This window comes from Schistocerca cancellata, chromosome 11 (genome assembly GCF_023864275.1).
Source record: "Schistocerca cancellata isolate TAMUIC-IGC-003103 chromosome 11, iqSchCanc2.1, whole genome shotgun sequence".
Classification (NCBI taxonomy): domain Eukaryota; kingdom Metazoa; phylum Arthropoda; class Insecta; order Orthoptera; family Acrididae; genus Schistocerca; species Schistocerca cancellata.
The window spans coordinates 110,432,929-110,456,398 of record NC_064636.1 but is presented as its reverse complement, the minus strand read 5'-3'; the positions used below and the strand labels follow the sequence as shown (position 1 = coordinate 110,456,398).

The window sequence follows — 23,470 nt, the reverse complement described above, 5'->3', positions numbered from 1 at the left end:
CATTGGGCCATACTTTGGTTACATGAGTGAGTGGTTGCTTGATCTTGTTGAAATACTGCATACAGCTTCTCTGCATTGATTAAATGTGCATAGAAAGAGTAAAAGATCTCTAAATATCTGGCACTGTTTAAGGTGTAATTGAAAAATATGAGGTCAATAACGCACATGACAGACAACGCACACCGTACACCTATCTTCTCTGAGTTGAGAGGTTGTTTGCGCAGAATATGAGTCACCCTATGACCAGTATCTACAGCTCGGCGAGTTTACATAACCTGAAACCTCGTCTGACGAAGTAAATCAAAAGGTCCATGTAACCGCCAGCAGTCGATGTTAACAGCCGGTTACAATAATGAACCATTTTTTCCTGATCCTCAAATTTCAACTCTTGTAACACATTCGCACTATAGACTTGTAATTTCACATCTATTACAACAGGGTGTATGAGATACATCAACCTGCTTTGATAACGTCCTTACCGACTTGCGGGGATTTTTTTGCAGTGTCTGTGCAAATCCTGTCTACAGTTTCAGACATTCTCACTGTCATCACCTATTCTTTTGCACATTCTGAATGGATCCTACAGCCCTCTTTTTCTTGTACAGATCTTGAATAGTGCTGGTTGAGGTGAGTTTTCTACCACGATATTTTGATGGAAACATTTCTTAACAGAGGCCGTCATTATGTAACACTTCACAATATCAATTTGCTGTTCTAATGCAAACTGTCCCATTTCTGTAACAATTTAACAGTACAAGTTTCTCACAACTGACGCACACACAGCTATTCGACTAGAGGTGATTAACTGATACATGAGGTGTACTGATTTTAAGTGGGACACCTTGTATTAGCAGGACATATATAGTAAGAATACTAAGAGACAAATGCCAGTATCGTAATGCAATTATATGCTTGTGGATGTTAGTTGCAAAATGTTGTTACTTTGTAGTGGGAATCAGTGCAGATAGTTGGAACTAATGTTGATCTTCAGGCTCAAAATGTGATGAATTACACAAATGTTTAGGTGACAATATGGTAAACTATCTGACTTACTACATCAACTTCTTTAACATTTTTCTGAGTAATTTGCTTAGTTTTTTAATATCATTTTAGTATCTGAACCAGGCTTAGTAACAGCACTATGCATCAACATGACAAACTGCCTGGGCACTTTACATCAACGCTTGAGGCTACTACGTATTGGTACAAATTCTTAAAAAGGCAGTCCCTCAAGTACCAAGTTCATAATAGCAGTTTCAGAATTCACCAGCTATATGCCTACATACACGCAGGCTACCTTGGGAAGATGTTCAGCTCACAGACAATTTTTATGTCACAAAGAAATGGACAGAACCGTACAAAGAAGGTGGCAAGGTTTGAACTTCCCTGTCACCAATGCTCAAGACTTGATGCATCTAAAAGAAAAAAGGGAACTTCGGCCACATTTTGGAATAAAGGAGTTATTGTGAAAGTGCAGAATACAACTGTGGTGTTGAGGAACAGACAATACAACAAACTGTGAAGAACAGCCAATTCCACAGTTTTAAAGAAGGCCTGAAAGGCGTGCAAACGAACTATGAGTACTGCAATCTGGTTGTCACATTTTAACCTCTGAAAACATTGTGTGTGCATATGCACATGCTTAGTAATTACATATGGTCATAACAGGAAAAATATCAAAAATGGAGTGAGAATGGTCATAAAATGGCAGGGACATCACCTTCAACTGCTTGACTTTTGCAGATCTCTCTCACTGACTATTTTGCAGACAGATTCTATAAACGGCACTTAAATGGTTGAAATATAATAAGTAGCTTGTAAGACAAGATTAACACCTTCCTTCATTTATTATAGTCATTCATGCTTAGTGCTTTAATATTTTGTATATATTTATATGAGTACTTTGATAATATTGCACTACAATCATCCTATTACTCAATACTCCCCACTAGTTTACAACACTTAACATACAAAAAATAGAATTTTCATGTTAGACAGACACTGATAAGAAGAATAAACACAAAGTATCACAAGAATCTTTCCGCTGCCACAGTGTAAGTATCAAAACCGAAGAGCCATATCCTTGGCAGCAAGTGTAGGAGGTGCAGAAATTTTTATCGGCCGGGCTGCCAACTCGCTGCGGGCACCCTCGACAGCTACAGGCGGACAGTTCTCCTCCTCTGCCTCCATTTGCCTGCGAGTGAGCTGCAACGCCCGCTTCACGGCCAGGCGTTGCCGCACGTGGAGCAACTGCAGTGGCGACATCGGCCCCTGCGCCTTCGCAGAAGTCCGTCGGCCGTGGCGGTTGCCGTTCGGTCTGGTCGGAGTATCACTTCGGTTATTCACTGGGACGTGGGCCAGCGGTGTGCGACTGCAGGTCTGTAGTAAGAAGAATATGTATACATCTGATATTGCTCAAAAGTAGACAGATCATAACTTGTTATTCAAAATAATAATTTAAGAAAAGTGACATCAGAATTACAGTATTCAAAGAATATTACCCACTTACACAATGCAACTGACACTGCTTTTGCCCATCGCAAATAAAAATTTTGTAGTGTTTGACATGCCAAAAACATACTTGCCGCATAATGCGGTTACACATTTTGAAATGTTCTCAGGTATTCAGCTGATTGTCATCATACAGATGGTGCAATATTTTGGCAAACAGACTCATTGCCATCTTCAGGTGATCCTGCTGACCAATTGTTTTCATTGGGCACTGTCTTACAGACCCCTTTCCCTCCCTTCTATTGTCAGTCACGAGCCCGTGATGCCCGAGCGTGGTTCCGCTTTTGATACAGTGGAGGAAGAGCGAGACATAGTCCTGCATAGTGTGAGTGGGTCTTCCCACAGACAGCCACTGTGGTCTGAGCACACTCTAGACTTGAATGAAGGTGTTGGGGAGGGAAAAAATATACTAAATGGCACCCAGGGTGAGAACGGTTTGTCATCAGGACTGTCTGAGGACAGCGAGTGAAGTCTACCAAAATATACTGCCATTAGGAAGATTCAAACCAGCAAATAACCTTAACCTTTTCAAAATAATCAAACAGCAGGAAAGCCCAAAATTGTGCAACAACTGTACATACTTGTATTATAATTTGAATTAAGTTATACTTACGCAAGTGCCAAAAATGAGGTAACCTATGTGTTGTGGAAAAGCCTCAATCTGCCTATTCTACAGTCAATAAATTTTTCGACCGAAAGTGTTTATACTTCCTCCTGCCATAACAAATAAAATAGATGAAGTAATGTTACTAATACTCTAAATTGTCCTCACGATAATTGTCTCGTCGACATATACAATTCGAGTATTTGTGCTCGGTAATGTTTGCTGCAAAAAATTAAAGCAATGGTTGTAAAGAATATGGCAAAGTAATAGCGGCAGTGGTTACAGAAACAAGAGAACAAGCTGCTGGTTGACAAGGTGGCAAGGAAATGTGGGGGGAGCCTTTCATTTACAACTTTTCCAAATGTATTACAGCAAGTGACTCCTGCACAGAGCATCCTTATACAACCAAAATTTTCAGCTATGACAGACAGAGCAAGTCAATAAAGAGGGAGAAAAAACATTTCCTCAAAACATTATGTAGGCAGAATTTAAATTTATACAATCTTTACATAGGAGCTAATCACAGAAGACACGCAGAATCTACCTTCTGATGTTATACTCATCCTCTGAATCTTTCAAAATAGCTTTCAATGACGCAAAATTTCTGGCACATTGCTCCTCTTCCAAGCAGGGGAAAAGAATGACATTATATAGACAACAAGAATGCAATGCCTATTCAATTGTTCTTTATGGCCAAATACTAAATAACAATGCTATCAACATAAAAGTGTGTATTACTTTAGCATTGATATTAAAGAGAAAGATGTGATACATGACATTTCTTGTCAGTTTTCAACAAACATCTCCAGGAACCTAACTGAATGTGCTCAGTAGAAGATGTGTCTAATAACACAGGTGCCACACATGGCGTGAATTAAGTTTCCACTTGAGCCAACATTTTAATAATTTAATATCTGCCAAATACTGAATCTTAAACAGAGAAACTTGTGACCCAGGACAACCCAGTCGGTAGAACATTTGCCCGTGCAAGGCAAATATTCCAGGTTTGATCCCTGGTTCAGCACACAGTTTTAAACTGCCAGGACGTTACAAATTAGCACGGATAAATTACAAGACTGGAAGAGGCTTTGTGAACGACCTACATAAGCAGAAACATTTTTAACAAGAAGAAGATGGCAAACATTATACGAGGATAAGTCAATTTTTATCCGCAATTTAGTTATATTTTTGTTTATTTTGGTAGTACTATTGTTTTACTTTGATGACACATGCTTCGTTTATCTGATGTTATATCTTTGCAATTTTCAAGCTGCTGTTAATCATGGCTGCTCTGCTGTCTATTTGCACAAAAGTAGAACAACGTTCAGTGATCCGTTTTGTGTGGTCGCAAGGCGTATCAGGGGCCAAAGTTCATCGAAGACTTTTGGTACAGTACACGAACAGTGTTTTGCCACAACAGAGTGTCTACAAATGGATTGAAAAATTCTGAAACGGTCACACAAGTGTTACACACAATAAAGGAGCCAGACGACCCTTTACCGCCACAAATAAAGAAACCATTGAGAGTTCACAAGAAATGATTCTCTCGGACAGACGATTAACAATAGATGAAGTAGCACATCGTCACGGTTCTGCCTACGAAATCATCCACAACAGACTATGGGTGTCATAAAGTTTGTGCAAGATGGGTCCCAAAACAACTCACACAGTTGCATAATCAAACGCGCTTGGTCATCTGCAAAAAACATTTGGATAGCTATGGTAACGAAGGGGACAACTTCTTAGACAGGATCATTACTTGTGACAAAACATGGATCCATCTTTTGGAGCCAGAGAGTAAACGGCATTTTTTTGGGACGCACAAGGTCCAGTACTGGAACATTACGGGGAAACGGGCATAACAATAAACAGTGTACATTACAGTGAGATGCTTACTGACAGGCTAAAGCTGCAATTCGAGGCAAACGCCGAGGATTATTGTCAAAAGGTGTCGTGTTATCGCACAACAATGTCTGTCCGCATACTGCTGCTCACACTGCTGAAATGCTCCAGAAAATCAAATTTGAAGTACGGGATCACCCTCCGATCTCACCCCTTCTGACTATCAGTTGTTCGGTCCATTCAGGCATTAACGTGCCGTTGATTTGTCTCAGGCAAAGCAGTGAAAGAAGCAGTGCATTCCTCGCTCACAGCTCAACTGAGAACCTTCTTTTATGAGAGCATCGGGAAGCTCGTACAACAATGGACTAAGTGTGTCGAAATGAAAGGAGACTATGGTGAAAAATAATGTTCTTGAAAGTTTACTATTTGATTACAATAAAATTTTATAACTACTTTGTGGATAATAGACTTACCCTCATAGTACATGAAATGTACATGAAGGTTCAAAAAATTTTTTAACGTCGGAGAGAAGAGATACTGATAATCATCTCCAAATCGACCCAAATAAGTGGACATGATGTAAAATCATTCAGTGTCATACATTATCATAGATCAGTAGCAGACAACTGTTGGCTTCTACTCTCCACAGACATTTATTTGCTACACTAGTTGCAGCAGACCTCTCATCAAGAATTGACTGTAAGCATTCACTCAATTCGTGCAGCCTCTATTGACGACAACTGTGTCGGATATTCCACTCAGTTAAACGATTTAATCGAGAGAGAACTCTTCGATGCCTTCCAGCTCCCGTTTGAAGAAAGCTGGGTCTCTCAGATATTTCTGTAACTGTCTATTCTTATTACATCAGTTCCTTTCCTAGTGCAATATTAGTTTTGCACAGACTACCTAACGATTTGCACATTCTTACATGTCACTATTTTACAAGATACAAATTGTTTAATTTAAATAAATTAATTACTTCAACTTCAAAGTACACCAGACTGTTCTAATGTAGAATCAGTTGGGGAAGTAATCTTGCTCATTTTGAGCTTTACAGCCAATTGATGCTAATATTAATGATTAATGTAAAGCACCACAATACCTCTAATGTACATGAGACAACTTCTTTTGGCAGCAACAGCTAGTATCACAAGTACAAGTAGCATTAGTAGTGATCAAATGGCAACCAACATGCACGTTACTGCAAGTGGTCGATAGAGTGCAATGTTAAGAGTCGCCTACCACAGAGGCATTCCTGATATTGCGGTTGATAATGGAAGCAAAACTAAAGAAAAATTTAGACACATTCATAGGATCTGTCTAGCTGGAAAAAGCATTTGACAGTGTCAAAAATGGTGCAGGATGTTCTAGATTCTGAGGAAAATATAGGAAGAGATAGGTAATATACAACAGCCAAGAAGGAATAATAAGTACGAAAGACCAAGAATGAAGTGCTCGGATTAAAATGAGAGGAAGACAGGGATATTGTCATTCACTCCCTGCTGTTCAATCTATACATCAAAGAAGCAGTGATGGAAATAAAAGAAAGGTTCAAGAAAGGAATTGAAAGTTAACACGAAAGGATATCAATGTTACATGTTACAATGTTAAGATTTATCGATGACATTGCTATCCTCAGTGAAAATTAAGAAGAATTACAGGATCTACTCAATGGAATAAACAATTTTATGAGAAAAGAATATGAACTGTCAGTAAATGAAACATAAAAATAATGAGAAGTAGCAGAAATGGGAACAGTGAGAAGTTCAACATCGGGACTGACAGTCGTGAAGTAGGTGAAGTTAAAGAATTCTGCTACCTAGACAGCAAAATAACCCTTGACAGATGGAGCAAAAAGGACATATCAGGCAGACTAGCACTGGCAAAAAGGTCATAGCTGGCCAAGAGAAGTCTGCTAGTATTGAACATAGGTCTTAATTTGAGGAAGAAATTTCTGATACTGCACATTTAGGGCACAGCATTGTATGGTAGAGAATCATGCACTGTTGGAAAAACAGAACAGAAGAGAATCGAAGCATTTGAGATGTGGTGCTACAGATGATTGTTGAGAATTAGATGGACTGAGATGGTCAGAGGGTCTATACAAGGGTGATGTTCTTGAGGACAATATTATGGAAATGAAAGAGGATGTAGATGAAGATGAAATGGGAGATACGATACTGCGTGAAGAGTTTGACAGAGCACTGAAAGACCTGAGTCGAAACAAGGCCCCCGGAGTAGACAGCATTCCATTGGAACTACTGACGGCCTTGGGAGAGCCAGTCCTGACAAAACTCTACCATCTGGTGAGCAAGATGTATGAAACAGGCGAGGTACCCTCAGACTTCAGGAAGAATATAATAATTCCAATCCCAAAGAAAGCGGGTGTTGACAGATGTGAAAATTACCGAACAATCAGTTTAATAAGCCACAGCTGCAAAATACTAACACGAATTCTTTACAGACGAATGGAAAAACTAGTAGAAGCCGACCTCGGGGAAGATCACTTTGGATTCCGTAGAAAAATGGGAACACGTGAGGCAATACTGACCTTACGACTTATCTTAGAAGAAAGATTAAGTAAAGGCAAACCTACGTTTATAGCATTTGTAGACTTGGAGAAGGCTTTTGACAATGTTGACTGGAATACTCTCTTTCAAATTCTAAAGGTGGCAGGGGTAAAATACAGGGAGCGAAAGGCTATTTACAATTTGTACAGAAACCAGATGGCAGTTATAAGAGTCGAGGGACATGAAAGAGAAGCAGTGGTTGGGAAGGGAGTAAGACAGGGTTGTAGCCTCTCCCCGATGTTATTCAATCTGTATATTGAGCAAGCAGTAAAGGAAACAAAAGAAAAATTTGGAGTAGGTATTAAAATCCATGGAGAAGAAATAAAAACTTTGAGGTTCACCGATGACATTGTAATTCTGTCAGAGACAGCAAAGGACTTGGAAGAGCAGTTGAACAGAATGGACAGTGTCTTGAAAGGAGGATATAAGATGAACATCAACAAAAGCAAAACGAGGATAATGGAATGTTGTCGGATTAAGTCGGGTGATGCTGCGGAAATTAGATTAGGAAATGAGACACTTAAAGTAGTAAAGGAGTTTTGCTATTTGGGGAGCAAAATAACTCATGATGGTCGAAGTAGAGAGGATATAAAATGTAGACTGGCAATGGCAAGGAAAGCGTTTCTGAAGAAGAGAAATTTGTTAACATCGAGTATAGATTTAAGTGTCAGGAAGTCGTTTCTGAAAGTATTTGTTTGGAGTGTAGCCATGTATGGAAGTGAAACATGGACGGTAAATAGTTTGGACAAGAAGAGAATAGAAGCTTTCGAAATGTGGTGCTACAGAAGAATGCTGAAGATTAGATGGGTAGATCACATAACTAATGAGGAAGTATTGAATAGGATTGGGGAGAAGAGAAGTTTGTGGCACAACTTGACCAGAAGAAGGGATCGGTTGGTAGGACATGTTCTTAGGTATCAAGGGATCACCAAATTAGTATTAGAGGGCAGCGTGAAGGGTAAAAATCGTAGAGGGAGACCAAGTGATGTATACACTAAGCAGATTCAGAAGGATGTAGGTTGCAGTAGGTACTGGGAGATGAAGTAACTTGCACACGATAGAGTAGCATGGAGAGCTGCATCAAATCAGTCTCAGGACTGAAGACCACAACAACAACAACGAGATGCTCAGGAATGAGGAGGTTCGACACACAATCGGAGAGGGAAGGAAAATATGGGTAACAGTGACAAAAGAAAGGACAGGATGGTAGGACACGCATTAAGACATCCGAGGGAGCTGTAGAGGGTAAAAGCTGTAGAGGGTAAAAGCTGTAGAGGAAGAAAGACTGGAATTCACATGGCAAATAATTGAGGATGTAGGTTGCAAGTGCTACTCCGAGATGAAGAGACTGGCACAGGAGGGAAATTACTGGCAGGCAGCATCAAACCAGTCAGGAGACTGGGGGGGGGGGGGGGGGGGGCTGGGGGTGGGGGGTGAGCGGGGGTACGGTCACAATGTCGGCAGCAACTCGTCAGTCGAGACCTTCTGGTGAACACTGAAGAGACGACACCACTCTGTGCCACTGTCTTGCCCCAACACTCACCGAGCGCAGCGGTAGAGTTCTGGAATTTACACACCGAAGTCGTGAGGCTGGCTGAGCAGGTGCGGATGCAATAGCTGCGGATGGGCTCTGATAAACATCTTGTTTCCTGGCACCCTGTTTGTCAACTTCAGACGGAATGTTGTCACAAAATCATTTGAGGACAGCAGCACAATGGTTGGTATTCCCTCTGTAACAGCCTAACAGCTACTCAAACATTGTTGCTACTAACATACACTGTTGTACCATGGCAATTACACATTTGAGACATGTTCTGGCACAATTTTCTTGGTTGACACTGACATCAGTGTCTACCTTGTGCAGACACGATTGCAAGCCAGATAATCAATTCCAACTGAAATCTGCAAAAGACTCAGCAATTTCCACCCCTGGACACCAGATTTTAACGATTTGTGTCAGCTTCATCACGCCTTTCAAATGGACATCTGTGGTTGGCAACATAGCCGAGTCCATCTTAGGTGCAGATTTTCTCGAACAGTACAGCTTTACAGTGGATTTGAAAACCGCACAATTCGTAAGGATAGTCGACAGTAGCGCCGTAAGTGGAACGAGGGGACACACTGCGATTGACATATTAAGAGAAAAGACATATCAACACATATGACAGGCCAGCAGCTGACAACAGTAGTGAACAAGAACATTAAGAACAGTTGTGTGTAAGCCGAAAAGACACACAAAGATACTGCTAATCCCAATCCACTATAGACAAAACCTGTCACGGCCACACAGGCATATCAATGATCGTTCACAGACGGAGAATATTGGCCGTGTTTTGCTATCGAACTAGCACGATCTCAAGAAGTAGCACGAAGTGCTGTTGAGTGGTAAAAAACGGTTACATGCCAAGAATCCGAATTTAAGATTAAAGCTGTATCCGATAAAAACAGAGTTACACATTGTTTGGACAGAAGAAGATACTTTAAAGAAGAAAGCTGCTTTCTCACAAAGCTCACGTAATGATCACACTGTGGAGCCTCCACTCGTGTCACGTATGTCGACGTAACAGTACGGCATTAAGCGTGACACCGTACATTATATATGCACCACTCCTGGCCTACCAGTTTTGCAATAGTCTGCAAAATTCCAACCAACAGAAACAAAACCAATTTTTGGGACATGCTCCAGGCTGGAATTACCCGTCATTCGGACAGCCCGTATCCATCACTCTCCCATCTGGTCTGTAAGAAGGGTGGAGCTCCTGTGGTGATCATTGTGCCTAAATGGCAGAACTGTTCCAGACATTATACCAGCTATTTAGGAATTCACACGTGCATTAGTTGGTGCAGGAAATTCCAGTGTTTTGAACAGCTGCCAAGCTTACAACAATATTACTGTGGCACCTCGTGGAGTACCAAAGACAGTAGTGATTGACCCCTTTCAGCCTGAATTTGTTTTTATACCATCTGGTGTCAAACACTGCCCAAACTTGACAAGACGCTGTCGACAAAGTACTGAAAGGGCTCCCATTTTGCTTTGCATACCTGGATGACATTCTTGTGTTCTTACGAAAAGTCCAATTACACGAAAGACATATTGCCGAAGTGCATCAGAGATTATACAGCATCATTGTACCGAATGAAGGTAAGTGTGTCACTGGCAGAACAGAAATAACCTTCGTAGGACACAGGACCTCGGCAGGTGGTACCCCTTGGCAGATAAGACAGCTGCTTTACGAGACCTCCTGAGGCCAGCAAACTATCAGCAATAGTGACATTTTCTCAGAACTGAATTTTATTGCTGTCACATCCACACAACAGCATCTGCACAAACAGGGCTCACAGATGCATTCTCAGGTTATGAAACCAGAGACAAATGAACACTCAAGTGGACTTTGGAAAAGGAACAAGCTTTTTGTGATCTCCAGGCGAGCCTCAATAGTGCAGTGCTTCTCGCTCACCCTATACTGTCCGTGCCATCGGTTATGGTCGCAAATGCTAGCAAAAATGCAATTGGACCTGCTGTATATGAACAGGGTGACCCGCAAAGGCAACTGTTAAGCTTCTTGTTTTCAAGAAAGTTGCGACAGGGACAAAATGTTCAAATCTCTGCGATTTCCTAAGGGATCAAACTGCTGAAGTCATTAGTAGCTAGATTTACACACTATTTAAACTAACTTATGCTAAGAACACACACACACACACACACACACACACACACACACACACACACACACGAGGGGGGACTCGAACCTCCGGTGGGAGGGGCTGCGCAATCCTTGGGCGCAGCACCTCAAACTGCGCAGCCAGGGCAAAAACAACGGAGTGCTTACAACCGCGAACTCTTGACAATTTAAGAAAGTATTAGAGGTATTTCTGCTTGTGAAATTAAGGTTGCCCTGTAACAATATACATGGACCCCAAGCCAATAGTTTCAGCTTCACAGAACACCAGAGTCAAGTGTTCTCCTCGGCCATTCAGATGTACAGAATTTGTTAGTCAGTTTACAATGGGCGTCCACCTCATAGAAGGTGCAGGAAACATTGCTGACAATTACCTTTCACATGTTTGTAGTTTGGTACACATGTTGTGTTACACCAGTCTTGCAATGGTAGTGTCATATATCAATGAGGAACTCGAAACTTTCAGTAAAGGCCAGAAGCATGTAGAGGAACTACGGTTCAAATTTAGAAGAATAGTTGACCATCCACTGGACAGATATGTACCCAGTAGAACAGTTCATAAAGGGAGTGACTCTCCATGGTATACATTAACTGTAAGAAAACTTCTAAAGAAACAGATTACTGCATAATAGTTATAAAACAAAGTGTACTGCTATAGATAGATACGTTGAAAGAAATGTGTTTGGCTCTCATTAGAGCAATGTGTACTGGCTTCAATGACTACCGTAGCAGAATATAGTCAAATGATATTCCACAAAACTCAAAGACACTCTGGTCATACGTAAAGGCTGTTAGTGGCGCCAAAGTTAGTGTTCAGTCTCTAGTGAATGAGGCAACTGAAACTGAGGATACCAAAGCATATGCTGAAATGTGTAACTCCATTTTCAAATGTTACTTTACAAAGGAAAACTGAGGAGAATGTCACAATTTAATCCTCATACCACTGAAAAGATGACGAATATGTATAAGTGACAGTCGTGTTGAGAAACAGCTGAAATCATTAAAATTGAACAAAGCTCCAGGGCCCAATGGAATCCCTGCCAGATTCTGTACTGCATTTACTGTTGAGACTGCCATTCTCGTGATTATAATGTATCAAAGATACCTGTAACAAAAAGCCATGCCCAGTTCTTGGAAAAAACACAGGTCACACCTGTCTACAAGAAGGGCAACAGAAGTGATCCACATAACTACCATCCAATATCCTTGACATTGTTTTGTTGCAGAATCTTAGAAAATATTCTGGGCTCAAACATAATAAGGTATCTTGAACAGAATGATCTCTTTCAATGCCATCCAGCACAGAGTCCGAAAACATCAATCACGTAAAACCCAACTCGCACTTTTCTCGCATGACATACCGAAAGCTTTGAATTGAGCCAGTCAAGTAGATGCAGTAACACTCTATTTCTGAAAAGCATTTGACTCAGTGCCACACCAGGGTGTATATGTGGACAACGAAAAAAAATTCCCGGATTTTTCCCAGATTTTCCAGTTAAAAATACACTTTCTTCCGGATGAGAATACTTTTTTTACTGTGTTAAGTAACAGTACACATTTCCTCGAAACTGTAAAACTCATGAACCCTTTAAATGATTGTGGTTATATACACCAGCGTAGAATTTCCCGACACTTTGAAAAACGAAACTCAGAGGAAAAAACACGTTTTAGAAAGATGTCTGATGTGCAGCAACATGTACACTGCATATTTTCGTATTCCACCAAACACCGCATGTTATTTTCCGAAGGATTGAAATCGATATTGCGATGCGCTTTTGTAAGCCAGTTGTAGCTCATGTCAAGTGAACTCGCCAGCCGATGACAGCGGATATTCAGATCAAAGGACATGTGATGTAGTCAGCAACATCACTGTAAAGTAGTGCGAACACACAAATAGGAAAAGGTAAGGGTTTAAATTAATACACATATATACATAGTGCAGGTACAAGAAAATAAAAGCTTTTACATTTAATATTGGTCACTAAGATTAATAAGCTGCAAGAGAAGCTAAGCTTTAACACATAATGATCTTTTGTGCGCGTGTTACACTTTAAAGATACATCACAAGAATGTGCGAGTAAATTTTTTAACAACTTCAGAATGTCTGATCTAGGCTCGAAAATATTCTAAATGGTCGCCTTCAAAGATTTGATTTTTTAATGAGAGTCATATGCTCTGTGATTTAAGAAATTTACTATGAAAGTAACGCTTTCCAAACAACCATTCGCAATATTTTCCCGCGACCTGTTAGAAATAGAATCGTTTCAGCAGTTGCCAGAGCGCACCAAACAACAGGTGTCGCAGCGCTTGCGCAGCTATGACGACGCAGGAAGCCCATACGTTCATACGTGTAAAACATTAAAAGATCTTACATTATGTCATAAAAGAAACAAGGCATTAGAGGACACTCCAAGAGCATGGGAATTTTGTGAACTATACTAAAATGCATCATTCGGCTTAAAGTGCACATTCGTATGTCCAGATTCAGAAGTAAATTTTCTTTGAGTACCTGTACTGTATTATCTCATGCCAGAAGGTGAAAACGTGAACTTGAAATACAGCGAACAGTTGAATCTAACCAATAGTGTGGAATTAAACACTTAGTTTCAAATAAATTGACTGCCTCAGCAGAAAATATTAGTAAAAGTCAAATTTCTTTAACAAACCGTCAAAAATAACTTTATTGTCTGGAAGGCAATTAACGCTTGACTGTCAGAAAGGTGGAAACAAAATAAAATCTGAAACTAATAATATACTTTAGCCTTCCATAATTATGGGAATGTATTTTAATTCACTTGACAGCTCCCGGCCACAGAAATCCGCTTTGTTTTGATTTGAAGTGAGAGCAATAAACGAAGAGGGAACACCAAAATCACTTAACGTTAACATAAACACGGGGCACGTGGAGACTACCACCTCCCACTACAACTCAGAGTGCTCTGTAAATCAGGTCCGGATCTAGGATATTTCCGAACTGGGGCGATATTAGATAGTTGCGCTCCCGCCTCCATTGAGCATTCAGGTAGGATGCCAAAAATTTAAAAATCGACTTTTCAAAAAATCTTCATTTTGTAGCACACATCTTTCTGAAGAGTCTGATACATAAAACATATATATTCGAGGGAACGTAAGACATGTTATTTGGTCTTAAGTGTGGCAAAGTGCAGTGCCACATCTCTCCACACAGCATTCTTCCATGGCATGTCTCTTGTATTTCGCTCTGTGGAATTCAAACATGTAATATTTTGTAATTGAATGGGTGCCATCAAGCTATATTCACGCCAGTGGAAATTAAAATGTCCTGTGGTGCCTGTCTTGCTCCCAGTCGGCTGGTTTGACATCCTGCTCCTCTTATTGACATCCTGCTCCTCTTTAAAAAAATCTCGGAATTAATACTGGTTGGGATTATTTGTAACCGGCATAACAAGAACTCTTCAGAAAATTTGCAGTCTTTACTGCCTATTAGCTAATAACTTGCTGTTTTGTGTGACATAAAATTAAATATAGGATATATAAAACTGCCTCATCAAAGTTCGTCAATGTTTTGCTGCATGAAAAAACGAAATGTCGTTGTCTAATACTAGAAAACCTGTTAATACAAATTGTACCCAAGACTGGTGTGGTTTCTCGATCTTATTACGTGTATTTTGTCACTGCTATATAAAACGAAATAGGGCTGCCCAATATTGCAGCAGTTGTGACACACATCAATAAACGAGACTGTTTTGGTGCAAATGGTCATTTTTATAACACGACGAAACATAATTCACGAAGTACCAATATCAAATGCCTATTAGGCCTACTAAAAGCAAAAAGTAGTGTGTTAGGAAATAGTTTCACATTTCATTCATACTCTAGCTTCTGAAGCATGAGATCGAAAAGTAGTAGTACTAAATTTTTAAATAAATTTCGAATCGTCATATTCTCCCTAATTTGTGTGAGTCCCCGTTTCTTCTCCTCCCACTTCTAACAAACAATCTTACCACTAATTCTGTAACTATACCTGCCAGTGTCAAAACTTATTCTCTGGCTAATTTCATCACCGGTTTAGTTACCCGGTTGGGCGTTATTAAGTGTTCGTACAACACGTTTTCCACGCTACTCCCAGAATAGAACATTAGCGGCTGCTAGCCGGAGACTGTATAACTGGCCCTTAGCAGTGTAGCGGTCTGGCCAAAAATTTTCTCTCAAAATTTCATTTTCTTCGACACATGGAGGAGACAATACGTAATCTATGTTGCCTGTTATTCCTGTTAGTCGCTTTTTTTTTTTTCTCCACTCTGGTAGTCTAAATCTATGAAATTCGCTAGTAGTTATAACAATGCTGATCATTTGCAAACCCAGTCAACCACATAAACAGCGACTGGCATTCATCCGTTCGTGTTTATTCAGCTCAGCTAGTATAGACCCGTCCCCATTTGTCTGCAGTAAAGTTTATTTCTAGGTGCGACAGGGATTCCCTTGGCAGAGACATGACGTACACTATGCACGCATTCAAAAATCATCTTACGATTCTTTCAGAAATCGACAGAATTTGTTCAAAAACCAACAGGGATGCGTTCAAAATCATACAAGAAATCGATAGACAGACGTGCGCTGGGTGCTAGGGGCCTTGTGGAACAAGGTCTTCCCCCCCCCCCCCCCCCCAAGCCCGAAACTATCGCCCGGGGCATATAACCCAGTTTGCCCCCGCCCCCTAGTTCCGGGTTTGTTGCGCATACATGAATCTAGCAGCTTAAGCGCACCAGTAAAATTTTTTCCGGATAGCATCTGGCTGCTTGCTGCTATTGCTTATACAGCTAACTGCCACACTTCTGTAGCCAGAAGCAGGAAAGGTACTACTCATACGAGACTCAACTGCCCATTCGGATAACCTCACTCGCAACCGCTCAAATGAATCTAATGTAATGTTGTGACGTCACGCCCATCGGAGGCAATTTGTTGTTGTGAAACATTGCATAGTCTTCCTAAAGGCTTTGACACATTTTGCTGTTGGCAGACACTTGTAAGAGCACTGTGTTTTGTTGTTGTATATGGTGAATTTCCTTTGCAACTTAAATTTATTTTCGTTTCTTTTTCTCTCATTCGTTTCTTATTGCTGCAGTATTATTCTGCAGTAGCGAGATACAGTAATATTCTTTGTTAGAGTATTGGTTCTTACCAGTCAAAGTTACAAAAATTTAACTGAAAACTAAAACAATGAAAAATTGCCGGAATTCTAAAAAATTTCCGGGTTTTTCCCAGATCTCCGGGGTCGCATACACCCTGCACACCTACACTTATTGTCAAAAGCACGATATATAGAGTACCGAGTGAAATTTATGACTTGATTGAGGACTTTTTGGTAGGGGGATACAGCACGTTATCCCGGATGGAGAGCCATTGACGGATGCAGAAGTAACTTCATGGCTGCCTCAGGGAACTGTTTTGGGACCCTTGCTGCTCATGTTGTCTATTAAGGACCTAGCAGGCAAGATTAATAATAACCTCAGACTTTTGCAGATGACAGTTATCTATTACAAAGTACTGTCTGAAACAAGGTGCATAAATATTTATTCAGACCTTGATAAGTGGTGCAAAGATTGGCAAGTTGCTTTGAATGTTGATAAATGTAAAATTTTGCACATAACATAATGACAAAACGTGGTATCCTATGACTATAACAACAATGAGTCGCAGTTTGCTGATTTCAACTCATATGTAAACTTGAATGTAACACTTCGTAGGGATACGATATGGAATGATCACGCAGGTGTGGATCACACAGGCTGGAGAACATCCTAGAATACAGCTCAAGAGTGTGGTATCCATACCAAATAGGAATGACAGAGAATACTTCCTGAACATATATAGAAGGACAGCACAAATGGTCACATGTTTCTTTCATCCTAGGAAGAGTGTAACAGATACTGAAGGAACTGTACTGGAAGTTTCAAAAATGGGCTTTAAATGATGACTAAGAATGTACTACAATCCCCTACGTATCGCTCACATAGAGACTGTGATGATAAGATTAGAATAATTACTGCATACAGAGACATTAAAACAATCATTTTTCCCATGTTCAATACATGAATGGAATGGGAAGAAACCGTAATAACTGGTACAATGGGATGCACCCTCTGCCATGCACCTCACAATTGTTTACAGCGTATAGATGTAGATAGTTCGAGTGGCTGATTCACAACTGCTACAATTATTGGCCAGTCCTTCCACAGGACTGAGGCTACAGCAGATCAAGGTGCCCAGTGACGAGTGGAAAATATGGTGCGATGTCTCACAGCGGAACCCACAACTTTACATTTCACTGCAATTTCACTGGACTGTGGTAGTCACTGTCCAGAATCTAGCACACCAAGGGGCTGTAATGTCACTATCAAATACTAACTGATGGTTTTGTGTGACCTTCAATTAAGGTTCACTCATGTGCAGATTGACCTTTTTGACTCCCTTAAACCTTCAGAAGGTTGCAAATATCTGTTCACAGCAGTAGACAGATTTACACAATGGGCAGAAGCTATACCCATTATAGGCAGCTCTTGTGTCACCGAGAGAAACAGACGAAGTCTTCGCATTTGAATCTTCTAGGCCTTCGAACTACATATAAACCTAGCATTACAGCACTGAATAGCATACCACAAAGTCCTCCCACAACCCGACAGCTACACCGACGCCACAGCCAACACTCCGACCGATTAAATTTCAGTACTCTTATATTCTTGTTCTGCACTTTTTTGGGGAATGGGTGAGGCGGACTGTGTGGCGACAATCGACTGACCAATCGAGTGTGATACGTGTTATCCGTGATGTAGTTTGTAGTCTCTGAACTCTTGTAGCCTTTGTGCTTGGACTTGGTTTGTTACTGTACTGTGTCTGTTTTACTGTGTCTAGTAAAGAAATCCTTTGTACTTCAGAAGTTTGTGTACTGGCTTGTCTGTGGTGTATCAAGTATACCCACAGGAAAATGCAAATTCAATTGTACCTATCAAATACCCCCATATCTTTTATAAGTTTATTTGCAACTTCAGCTAGCTCATCGCTAAACAGCTTTGCCACTACATCCTTTCATTTCCTTGGGTTGCATGGTAAGCTTTTCTTCACCTTGTTTACCGCTTTCCCAAGTGATCTTTTGGAACTATATGATTTAGAGGGTGACAAAATGCAAGATGAAGTGGGAGTTTATTCTTCTCTCAATGCCTCCTTTGTCTTTCCCTGTCTTGCATACATTTAAGTTTAAATTTCTTTTGATTATCCTGCAAGGCAGCTTTATTTTTTTTTCTCTCTGTAACTTATCTCTTTCGCATTCCTTTTCTAACATTGCCTGATACTGAATTGGAGATTGCTTCAATTTTTCTCTAAACTTGGGGCATCTTTCAGTGGATGACATGCTTGTCCTATAATAAATTACAAGAATAATACTTTCAGCTGGTTGATAATAACAACAATCACAACAATAATATCAACAATAACAATAACTGTGTCTGTTGTTACAGTAAAATTTCCTTGTTACAGTAAAATTTCCTTGTTACAAAGTTCTGGTATCACAGTAACAACTCTAACACTTTGACATGTCACACCCGAAACGAATTTCTTGACATGATAGTGTGTTCCTACAAAAAAATATTATAATTGAAAGTTGTAGCCCATGTAACTAACCTGATAAACAAAGAAATGTCTATTTCTGTGTTGCGAGTGTGACAGAAATTCCTTTTGATTCACTTATTTACATGTATTATAAATGTAAAACCACAGTTACAGCTTCACAATTATCCAGAGAGTATATGCACAACACATGGACATTCAACTTCAAAGACACTAGTCTGTAGGGCTGCCGACATTTCACATTAAATTTTTCAATTTTTATCCCTGACATCAAGAGTAAGTTCGTAACTGTTTTACACCTTTCAGGTCAGGATATAATGAAAACTGGGATTAATTTCTGTCCTTGACCTTTTGGCTACAGAAAGATATGCCACACTTTAAGATCTATTAAACTTTATTTTTTTATTATGAAGGGTCCTTTCACATGGAATGACCCAATTGTTTAGAACAAAAAGTTTACATATTTGTCAAAAATATAATGTAGAATAAAATGAGTTTGTTCTTAATTGCAAAAACAAAAGGAAAATTCAATTTCGTCTACAGCACAATCTGTCATGAATGGAAACAATATTTTCAGTATGCCCTAGGTATTTCTCAGCACGAATCCGAATATGCAACAAAAATGAGGTGGGTGTGTGTGTGTGTGTGTGTGTGTGTGTGTGTGTGTGTGTGTGTGTGTGTGTGTGTGTGTGTTTTCCCATTTGAAGCTACGATGTTGGCATCCCACAGGGTGGTTAGGGGGTGGACAGTTTTAGCAGACAAATGTACCCGATGAAAATATTAAATTTTTATCTGAAACATTTTTTTGTATGATGTGCGTTTTACGCGATATCACTCAAACTGAATTATCACTGGTTTTGACGTATTACAGAGTCATCATCTAATGATACTAGAAGTGCATTGAATGTTACCCACTTCTATCATAATCTTATGACTACTTGGCAACAATTCAATTTGAGTACCATGTGGCACAGATATGTAACAAAAAATTTTACACACTTTACGGCCATATGGTTCAGATGAATGAGAACAGGACAGGGAACATAATTTTTGAACATGTCAACTGTAGAAAAACTCTCTCGTACAAGTGACTCCAAGAAATCACAATCGATTTGAAAGAGAAGATGATTCACAAACATCAAATTATGAACAAAGATACTTTTTATAGTACATTTTTGAACTCTCATGACCAGTGAAATCCAAAGACAGTAACTGCAGCAAAAAGTTACAAGTAAACCACTGTCTACATTACTGGGTGACTCTCCCGAAATCCGTGGCATTGTACACACATCCATCTGCAGGAGGCATGTCAAACAGCTTCCATGAGCAACAAAAATTTGATTTTCAACATTCACGGGGGAAGAAAAGAAAAGAAAAGTGGGAAGAAATGTGGCACATTCGATGTAATGTAAGAACGGAGCATATATCTATAATGTTTCTAGCATTCTTACAGAATGTCTCAAAAGCATTTCTATATTGCATGCGTTTCTATATTGCGTTAGACAAATTGAAAAACAGCATTTGAAAAAAAGCAACAAAACTGGAATATTTTGAACTTAATTCCTATTTGTCATATGAGAAACATTTGAAAGTAAGCCTAAATACAGCTGATTTTGTGAGAGACGTTCAAAATATTACTACTCCAAAATCTGATCATCTGTAAATATTTTACTGCTGCAGATCAGAAATTCCTCATTATAGGGCATAGTTTTCTACCACGCGAGAGATTTTGTGCTTAGAGATAGGAACAAAATATCCTTTCACCCAGAAAACTTGATTCCAGTCACTGCTAATGCCAAGGACAACAGATTCCTTCTATGCAAGGTACAGTAGAACCAGAGGATTTCAGGGATCTTAGCACATTAGACCAAAGGCTAAGTAGAGTCTCATTCCACATAACTGCATATGTCTAGCTATTTATTTCATCTGATAACCCTGTTACGCTAAGGAGAAGGATAAGGCATAACAACCAGCAACTATTGTTTTGTCAAAGCATTGCCAAGAGGTAGTGGGAAAATAAATCAGCCGCTAAATAACATTCCAGTTTTCCCTGTCTCGTGTGATGAAATTCTACCCATTAATAAGTCCCAAGAAGAAAGCCTTACTTGATAAGTGACAGTATACCCCAAATGAAAAATGGAATTTATAAGACCAGGTACCAAATGAGTAGAAAATTTGCACATCCATTTGGCAAAACCCATCCACTGAGGGAAGAAAATGTAATGCTGACAGTAAATGTTTAGTGTAATCGCACAATTTTAGTGTTAAGTTTTTCCACATATTCTGTTGTTGCTTGTGCAGACTTGTATTGTGGTAAACATTATGTCTTTTGACCCGTGTTGTTGTACTGTCTCAAAACAAGGTTTCTATTTCTGCAATAAGTAACACAGAAACACCCGAGTGTTTCAGAAGCACAATGTTGTAACTGCACAGATTCAACACTGTTCATTTGGGTGGAGGGGTGCTTTTTCTTTTCGTTTTCTTTCAAGGATAACATAAGTAATTGTGTAATAACTGTTACAAGAATATGCAAAATGGCCTTTTATATTGCATATACTGCCTGCATCAAAAAATCACAAATACGTTCAATTAAAATAGGCAAGCACATAGATAAGCATGAAATATCCAGAACACAGAATACTTCAGTTATAGCAACAGCAAAATCCCATTTATTTCTCACTTGAACACATGCCATTTGTTTGACAATGTGTGAGCCAAAATACACTCCTGGAAATGGAAAAAAGAACACATTGACACCGGTGTGTCAGACCCACCATACTTGCTCCGGACACTGCAAGAGGGCTGTACAAGCAATGATCACACGCACGGCACAGCGGACACACCAGGAACCGCGGTGTTGGCCGTCGAATGGCGCTAGCTGCGCAGCATTTGTGCACCGCCGCCGTCAGTGTCAGCCAGTTTGCCGTGGCATACGGAGCTCCATCGCAGTCTTTAACACTGGTAGCATGCTGCAACAGCGTGGACGTGAACCGTATGTGCAGTTGATGGACTTTGAGCGAGGGCGTATAGTGGGCATGCGGGAGGCCGGGTGGACGTACCGCCGAATTGCTCAACACGTGGGGCGTGAGGTCTCCACAGTACATCGATGTTGTCGCCAGTGGTCGGCGGAAGGTGCACTTGCCCGTCGACCTGGGACCGGACCGCAGCGATGCACGGATGCACGCCAAGACCGTAGGATCCTACGCAGTGCCATAGGGGACCGCACCGCCACTTCCCAGTAAATTAGGGACACTGTTGCTCCTGGGGTATCGGCGAGGACCATTCGCAACCGTCTCCATGAAGCTGGGCTACGGTCCCGCACACCTTTAGGCCGTCTTCCGCTCACGCCCCAACATCGTGCAGCCCGCCTCCAGTGGTGTCGCGACAGGCGTGAATGGAGGGACGACTGGAGACGTGTCGTCTTCAGCGATGAGAGTCGCTTCTGCCTTGGTGCCAATGATGGTCGTATACGTGTTTGACGCCGTGCAGGTGAGCGCCACAATCAGGACTGCATACGACCGAGGCACACAGGGCGAACACCTGGCATCATGGTGTGGGGAGCGATCTCCTACACTGGCCGTACACCACTGGTGATCGTCGAGGGGACACTGAATAGTGCACAGTACATCCAAACCGTCATCGAACCCATCGTTCTACCATTCCTAGACCGGCAAGGGAACTTGCTGTTCCAACAGGACAATGCACGTCCGCATGTCTCCCGTGTCACCCAACGTGCTCTAGAAGGTCTAAGTCAACTACCCTGGCCAGCAAGATCTCCGGATCTGTCCCCCATTGAGCATGTTTGGGACTGGATGAAGCGTCGTCTCATGCGGTCTGCACGTCCAGCACGAACGCTGGTCCAACTGAGGTGCCAGGTGGAAATGGCATGGCAAGCCGTTCCACAGGACTACATCCAGCATCTCTACGATCGTCTCCATGGGAGAATAGCAGCCTGCATTGCTGCGAAAGGTGGATATACACTGTACTAGTGCCGACATTGTGCATGCTCTGTTGCCTGTGTCAATGTGCCTGTGGTTCTGTCAGTGTGATCATGTGATGTATCTGACCCCAGGAATGTGTCAATAAAGTTTCCCCTTCCTGGGACAATGAATTCACGGTGTTCTTATTACAATTTCCAGGAGTGTAGTTATGGAAAGTTTCATGAAAGAAACTGTTGGTGTAGACAAGAAAAATTTACATTTATAGTCTATAGCTAACATACATAGTATATAGCTAATTCTTCCATTGTATCTGTGATTGTCTACCTCTAGTTTTAAAATGACAATGATTCTTCATGCAATATTAATTTAAACATGGTTGCAACTGATTTCATAAACCACTTTTGAAGGAGAAATACGAGCCACAAATTCACTTAATGCACGGTCATTACGTTGAGAGTTGTGCGTCATAACCCATTGTGGCCAAACGTGAAAATATATTGGTCATTTACTCAGGAATGGAAAGACATATCACTAACCTCCCACCATAAAAAGATTTCAATAATTTAAACAATCTACAGAGACAGATGTGGCTTTGCTTCATTTAAACTGAAAAAAATATTTTTAAGCACTTTGGATGACTTGAAAACAGTAGCACCCCAATTTGACGTCTCCATCACACATCCCTCTGGGCAACAGGCAGATTCCATATTCAAACAGCAT

At 40.6% G+C, this 23,470-nt stretch overlaps 1 protein-coding gene across 2 annotated transcripts in view; it reads right to left on the bottom strand.

The window, feature by feature from the left end:
* Positions 1–1,828: 1,828 nt before the first annotated feature.
* Positions 1,829–23,470, bottom strand: part of LOC126108753 (uncharacterized) — a 120,316-nt gene continuing 98,674 nt past the window's right edge. For both annotated transcript variants that reach the window (XM_049914096.1, XM_049914097.1), the window contains one exon: positions 1,829–2,379. In XM_049914096.1, the coding sequence (XP_049770053.1) occupies positions 2,062–2,379 (318 nt within the window). In that variant the 3' untranslated portion in view covers positions 1,829–2,061. The remainder of the gene's footprint in view (positions 2,380–23,470) is intronic.